At 49.0% G+C, this 7,140-nt stretch overlaps 1 protein-coding gene across 1 annotated transcript; it reads right to left on the minus strand.

Moving 5' to 3' along the window:
• Positions 1-885: 885 nt before the first annotated feature.
• Positions 886-3,978, minus strand: SOX17 (SRY-box transcription factor 17). Its single transcript, XM_039868931.1, has 2 exons — positions 3,348-3,978; positions 886-2,716 (listed from the first exon to the last, which is right to left on the minus strand). The coding sequence occupies exons 1-2, from the start codon at positions 3,652-3,654 to the stop codon at positions 1,803-1,805; spliced, it is 1,221 nt and encodes a 406-aa protein (XP_039724865.1). The 5' UTR covers positions 3,655-3,978; the 3' UTR covers positions 886-1,802.
• Between the last annotated feature and the right edge of the window lie 3,162 nt (positions 3,979-7,140).

Genomic DNA, 7,140 nt, shown 5'->3' on the forward strand with positions numbered 1-7,140 from the left:
ACAACAGCAACAACAACAACACTTAGTTATAGATATAACCCTGGGGCAAAGTTTATAATTTCAATTTTTTTAAGTTAACCTGTTACACCTAACAATATAAACATACCTTTCCCCACCGAAACTTTCTATCCTGAACCCTTTCTAAAGAACATACACCCTGCCTTTTCTCAGAAGAATCCAGACAACCATTTCAGCGAGTATCCCTCTTCAAAATAAATGCTTTAAGGTATCCTCTTACCCTTTCCTTTTACTTGTAGAAATTTATCAGTTCCTTTTACTCGTAGACATTTATCAGTATGGAAAACTATATAGTTTCTCAACATGGGAATGCAAGTTCTCTCAATGCCCATGGATATGCCCTGGCACATAGGAAAGCAGTGAACAAATGTTCTAAGAACTTGTTAACACCAAGCTTTCACTACATATGTGGCAGGTGAGGGCTCAGTGTCTCCTCACATGAAAAATGAGGAGACTAGCACCTAAATTCACAGGCTTGATTATGCTCAGATTCAGTACCAAATAGCATTGATGAAACACCTGGCACAGGAAATGCCCAAGTCGTCTGTTTTTGTTTATGTCTCAATCTGTAAAATATGATGGAAAGGGTAACAGCAATTAGTGCTCCAACAAGTACTGGGGCTAACCCCCTACTTCATAACCCTGCGATTCAGTTTCTTCCTTATAATGGCAGGAGAGTGATGCCCTAGGGATGTAGTTTTAGTTGGATTTGTAAAACACACTACATACAAGTCATCTCTTGACCCCTCCAAAGCTTAAGAACTACCAGTGTCAAGAAATACAATTGGCCACATACGCAGTTAGCCCATAATACCAAAATATCCTAATGAAATTACAGATGCTAAGGTTCATATAAAGTTAAGGTCACAGTGCACATTTTATTTGTTCCTATGACTCCTTCAAATTATTAACCCAGTAACACTATTTCCCAAGGTGTAGACATATGAGGATTATTAAAGGCAAGTTCGATGTGGAGAGGGAATATAAACTATTGGTGAAACACAGATAAGGGGTTAAAAACCTAAGCCTCATTAAACAGGTCTCAAGATTCAACAACTAGAAAACCAAAATTACTTGAACATTCTCCTCTGGTGAAAGTGATACATTAAAATTGAAAGTATATAGTGTTAAGGTTAACCATTACTTTTTAGAGACTAAGATCACTTGAAATGTAGGCTCATTGGTGAGTTTTTTCTTTTCCTAGCAAAAACAATTACAACAGATCTCGATAACCTAATGTTTATTTTTAGGGCTTCTCCTTGAAGTCATTTATGTCTGTTATTATAAGAAAATGAGAAATTTACAGTATCTATATGTTAAGTGTCACCCTTAAAACATGTTTAATCCTATTAATACTTAACATGAGTCTCAAAAAATTGGCTTTTGTGACAGAGGCACTTGCAGAGTGAAAAAAGTAGGATTCCAGATTTTATTTTTTTAAGGATTGAAAAAACACACCAGAGACAAAATTTCTTTGATCAACAAATTTTCGGGCAACAGAGCAAGTAGTTCTAGGACATTCAAAACTGGTAAACTTGAACTTGGAAATAGGATTTTGACAATGACATTGCAGGAAACAAGTAGCTCACCAAATCTTAAAACACCACCTCACTTTTCTCCCCCCAACTGTTCAAGTGGCAAACAAAATAAATTACCATAAATTATATGCCAAGGCAACTTAAAAACAAAACAAAACAACATGAAGCTAAGGATTTCCTTAGCTCCTCCAGGAAGTGTGTAACACTGTGCTTCTGGCCGGCAGGCTGAGTTGGATAGGGGACCTGTCAAACGTCAGGATAGTTGCAGTAATATACCGCAGAGCTGGCATCGGACACCACGGAGGAAATGGCCCCGTGGCTGTCAGGGAGATTCACACTCGAGTCGTGTCCCTGGTAAGGGAGACCCATCTCGGGCTTGCACACAAAGTGCAGATACTGTTCAAATTCCGTGCGGTCCACCTCCCCGAGGAGCTCGGCGGGCTGGCTCGGGTCCACACCGTCCCGGCAGGGCAGCGCCTCGGGAGGGGGCGACGGCTGTCCCGGGCCCGGCGGGTGCTGCTGCGGCGGCATCTGGAAGCCGCGCCCGCCGCCGGCCGCGGGCGAGCCCATCGCGCCGTAGTACATGTGCAGGGCGCTGGGGGGCGCCAGGAGGCCCGGCATTGCGGGGCCTGTGGGCTCCGGGCCGAGCCTGGAGTGCAGGGGGCCGGCGGGCGGCTCCGGGGGCCCCACGTAGTCCGAGGCCTGCGGGTAGCTGTAGGGGCCGGCCGCCGGACAGTCCCCGGGCAGCGGCGCGGTGAAGAAGGCTGGATCCGGCTCCACGCCGTCCAGGGGCGACGTGTCTGGCGTGGGCAGCGGGTAGCCGTCGAGCGGAGGCGCGCCCAGGCCCTGGCAGTCGCGGTAGTGGCCGCCCATGTGCGGGGGAATAAGCGGCGGGCCAGTGGGGAAGCCCTGGTCGGGGAAGGGCAGGCCCAGGCCGTCCATGGCCATTCGGCCGCCGTCGGGGCCCAGCGCAGCGGCCTGCGGCTCCGCGAGGCTGTGCAGGAAGCCGCCCTCCACCCGCTTCAGCCGCTTCACCTGCTTGCGCCGCCGTGGCCGGTACTTGTAGTTGGGATGGTCCTGCATGTGCTGCACGCGCAGCCGCTCGGCCTCCTCCACGAAGGGCCGCTTCTCCGCCAGAGTCAGCGCTTTCCACGACTTGCCTGCAAGGGCGTGGAAGGTGGGGAGAAGCACGGGGCTTACTATTTGAGCTCCCGCTCCAAGGCCTCACCTGGTCCCACCTCTCCCCGCTAACCTTGAATTGTGAAACTAAATGAGAAAAGAGATCAAGTTAAAAAGTGAAAATATGGAACTCCGGAGGGCGCAGAGAGTCTGAGCACTTGGAGGAGACAAGCGGTCTAGGGTCTGCTAAGGGTATATCACTCCCTGCTTTTAACTTCTTGGAAGTAGCTTCCCCGCTCACTCGCTCCTGGTCGTTCGAAGAACTGAAAATGTTCTCGACCCGGGAAAGGAGTCGAGGAACGGACACGAACAACCTAGCTCGGCGCTAAGGGGCCCTGGCTGCCGCTGAGACACGCAGGAGCCGCCCCCTACCCATCGCCAGAGTCGTAGTACCCACATCCCCGGTCACCCAGGTAATCCAGCCACCGACGACCATATCTAAAAGTCTAATTGGAGAATCTGGAGAGCGGAAAGCGGGAGAGGAGCGGAGGGTCCCAAGTAAGAAGTTGGAGGCAGCACACCCCTGGCCTCGGGCGCAAGGCCCGTACCCCGTTAGGCTCAGGCAAGTGGCTCCGCGATTCGCACTACCCTGGGTCCCCAGCTCAGACTCACCCAGCATCTTGCTCAACTCTGCGTTGTGCAGGTCTGGATTCTGCTGCGCCAGACGCTTGCGCTCGTCCTTAGCCCACACCATGAAGGCGTTCATCGGCCGCCGAATTCGAGACTCGCCCTTGGCCCTGCCCGCTGGTCCGGCGGGCGCCCCGCTGCTCGCCGCTGCCTCGCCCTTCACCTTCATGTCCCCGAGGGGGCTTAGCGATTCGGCCCACGGGCAGGGGCCCAGCCCGGCCATCACCGAGGGCAGCGCGCTCCGGGTCTGGCTCTGGTCGTCACTGGCGTATCCCGCATCCGGGCTGCTCATGGCGCTCCAGCCCTGCCCCGCACCCCACAACCCTCGGCCGCGACACGCCGCCTCCCCCCAACGCGGGGGAGGGAGTGGGGAGCGAAGAAGGATAACGCCACGCGAGCTGCTCGAGTCTCTCGGGCCCGAACCGGCCACCGGCGTTCCTGGCCAGACCCAACCCACCACGCCAGCGCCCCCGCAGGCCCAGTGACACTGCGGGCACCTCCCGGCCGCGGGGCCTTTTCTGCAACGTCGTGGCCAATAGAGCAGCGGGGGCGGGCCAGGCCAGAGTCATTAGGCCCACCCCCAGCCCGCCATCCGAGTCCCTGGTCCTAGCTCAACCCATGCCCGCCCTTTTTCCCCCTCCCTTGGCCCCTCAACCCGGACTACACCTGCCACCCAGGAAAACTGGCTGGAGCCTTATTCTGGCGCCAGTCCTCTCCAACCCGGGAAGGGGGTCTCCTGAAAACCCTTCTGGGGTGCTGGAGAGAAGTAATTGGGATCAACACACTAAGTATCCACTCTTTATTACAGGAGCTAAGGATGTTTCAGTGGTGAGTGATCTAGCTTTTTCCAAGGAACCTCACTGGCGTCTTCTTCAAATGTGTTTTATCGAATGCAGTAGACATTGTTGATAATAAATAAAAAACACATTCTCTCCCCCAAGGACTCAACTTGCTTGTTATGTTATATTCATAATGCTGCGTCCGAGGTAAATTCTAAGTTCTAAAACAGTTAAATATGGAATGACGTTCAGTAGCTGACATCCCATCATCCTGAAGAATGTAAAGCCTTTTTTTTTTCATAACTATGAATCCACCCTTGAAAATTTGTACGTAGAGATATAGTAAACAAAGTTTTTTCATATGTGTTCAGTGAAATAGACAAGACAGTTTTGATTTCTAAAGTGTGGTAAAAACAGCAGCAATATTTATCTAAATGCCCTTCTATTCCAGGAAACACCACAATTGTTTTGAGCAGTAAAATAGTTAACTATAGCTCCTAGGGGCAGGTAAAGGTGGTTATCCTGGCAGGTATTAGGGATTCCTACACGTTTATTTAGACCAAAATGAAAATCTGAAAGAAAACTCTTCAACGAGATTTTTGAACAATCCCTTATATTGCACTCAAATGGCGTCGCATGCCACGCACTTTTCTTTGAGCTGTCCAAACAACAAACTCTTTATAACCTATTAGGTGGACACCTTATATCTTACAGGAGGGAAAACAGACACAGGGTGGTTAAAGACCTCGCTGGATATCACAGCGCCCAGGAGTTAAGGTCATCTCTAGCAGTCTGCCTTCGGAGCTCTTAATCGCTAAGCTGCTGTGTTCATGTATTTGTGTTGTTTTCTAAGGCAACGAACACAACCATTGTTTGATAATTAGATGACTATGCAAAGAATCAATACATCAATCTCCAGAACAAATTTTCTTTGTTTACTGTGAAAGGGTGATGAAAAACTAGGACTTACTTCCAGAATCTGGGAGGTAAATGCTGCAGCTTTTTGTGATATTACAATGTGTGATATTACAATGACACAGTAATTTATCAAGGCTGCTTATTAGTGGCACCCATAAAAACAAAGAAACACAGAGCTTTGGAAACTCCTGGCCTTCAGTTTCTCTGACATTGTCAGTTCTCCAAAGAAGTCCTACACACTTGTTTTAAGCTAGCTCTAACTCTGTGAGGATCTATGAAGTGTCGGCTGCCACCTCTACCCCAATCTTTAACAGCCAGTCTTCATACAGGTGACAAATCGAGAAAGTGATTCTAGTTTCTAGATCTCTGATGTTCAAACAAGAAAAATTAAATTAATCTGGTTAAGGAAATCATAGAGACGTGTTATTTTTAACTGGTGGCTTTGGGGCAGTTGATCTTAAACAAATTTAATGGATTATGTACTTTTCCTTTAAAGTTTTACTTTTTCTGAAAAAATATTAGTCTGAAAATTGAGCATAATTGCATTGCAAATGGTATGTAAGTAAGGACACTATAGGAGTAGAGAGAACAAATTAATCCCCTAGTGCCTGGCTCCTTGATGTTTTCTTGATGATCTTCTCTAATTTTTCTGGATAGTAATAAATGTCTTTTCAAAAATCTCAATGCAGAATTTTCAATTAGCGCAAAAGTTTTTATGAATAGTTTTTTCTAGAATAAAGATTGAACACTAAACAAAAACAATGCCTGTTCCAGAATCCATTGTATCTGTCTAATATTTGACTAATCCCACAGAAAATAAAACAAAACACAATTTAGGAGTGAATACAAAAAAAATGTATGCACATGAATTTGCCCTGTGTACTTTCTTCATCATCGCTTTCTCTCTCTCCCACCCCATTACACCGAGAGGTTCCAAGAGAGTCGAGAAACTGAAGGGGGAAAATAACCTAAGGATTCCCCATTATTATTTGTACTTGTTTTTGAAGACTAATTGTTGATTTTTCTTGGGTACGATTACTGAGATATCAGGGGAGAGGACAGCATCCCTAGGATGCAGCTGGAGCTTCAGGTTTTAGCGTTCCCTCCCACCCCCACCACTTTCCCAGGGAGTTATAAAGCAGCAATTCACTTATAGTTACCAGGAAGGCATTACGCTGCCTTTCCAAGAGTGGTCCATTTTATATACCATTTAAAATTTAGATCTAATTTCTTCTAATGATCATTCATTTCTCATTTGGGGGTGGAGGAGTGTAGGGGTAGCGGCGCTGCAGACCAGTCCTGGTGTATGAACTCTTCTATTTCGGTCTCTTTGCTAAACGCCGTGTTGGAAGTCGAGTTCAGGACGTTATCAGAACCAGGCATAAATGCCACATGAAAAGCAGCAAACATCCGGAGTGGCTTCCTGCAAGCCCTGCTTTTCTCAACACGAGAGATTTAGCGGGGAGCCAGAGAGGGGGTGGTTTGATACGAGTAACTTTCGCGAACAAGAGCCTGTACACCCGCTCGCTGGCCGGGTGCGTTCGCATCGCACTGTCCAGGGTCTCTGGGCTCCTGCTACTAATCTCACTCCTGGTCCCCAGGCCAGACCTGAAGCTCAAAAGGCTGGGTGAGGAAGCGACTAGTGTAGCAAGAAGCTGTGCTCGTTACCAGTTGGGGTCTCTGGCCAGAGGGCGCAGAAATTAACCCGGGTGGCGAGCTCAGACCCAGAGTCAAACCACGCTTTCCTCGAGGTTCCTGAGTGACCAGGCAAAGGGTGGGTGAATTCCTGCAGGCGTTTGTGGTTTAGATGCTTGGGAAGCGGGAGCCGGAGGAAGGACACTAAAGTCTACAGAGAAGGCCATGGGCACCTAGATAGATCCTGGTTGGCTCTGAAGAGCAGGTCCGTGGGGGGCGGGGAAGGGACTGCGCGCCGCAAACTCCGGGGAAACGCCGGGGCGGCCCGCGGATAAACAGACAATGGTGTCCCTGGGACAAAGAACAAGGCCTCTGCATTTATAAATCGTGCGCCTGCGGCGGCCTCCGGGAACCGAGCGGGAGGCCGCGTACGGCGGCGGAGCGCG

Source organism: Pteropus medius, unplaced genomic scaffold (assembly GCF_902729225.1).
Source record: "Pteropus medius unplaced genomic scaffold, Ma_sr-lr_union100, whole genome shotgun sequence".
In the NCBI taxonomy this organism is placed as follows: domain Eukaryota; kingdom Metazoa; phylum Chordata; class Mammalia; order Chiroptera; family Pteropodidae; genus Pteropus; species Pteropus medius.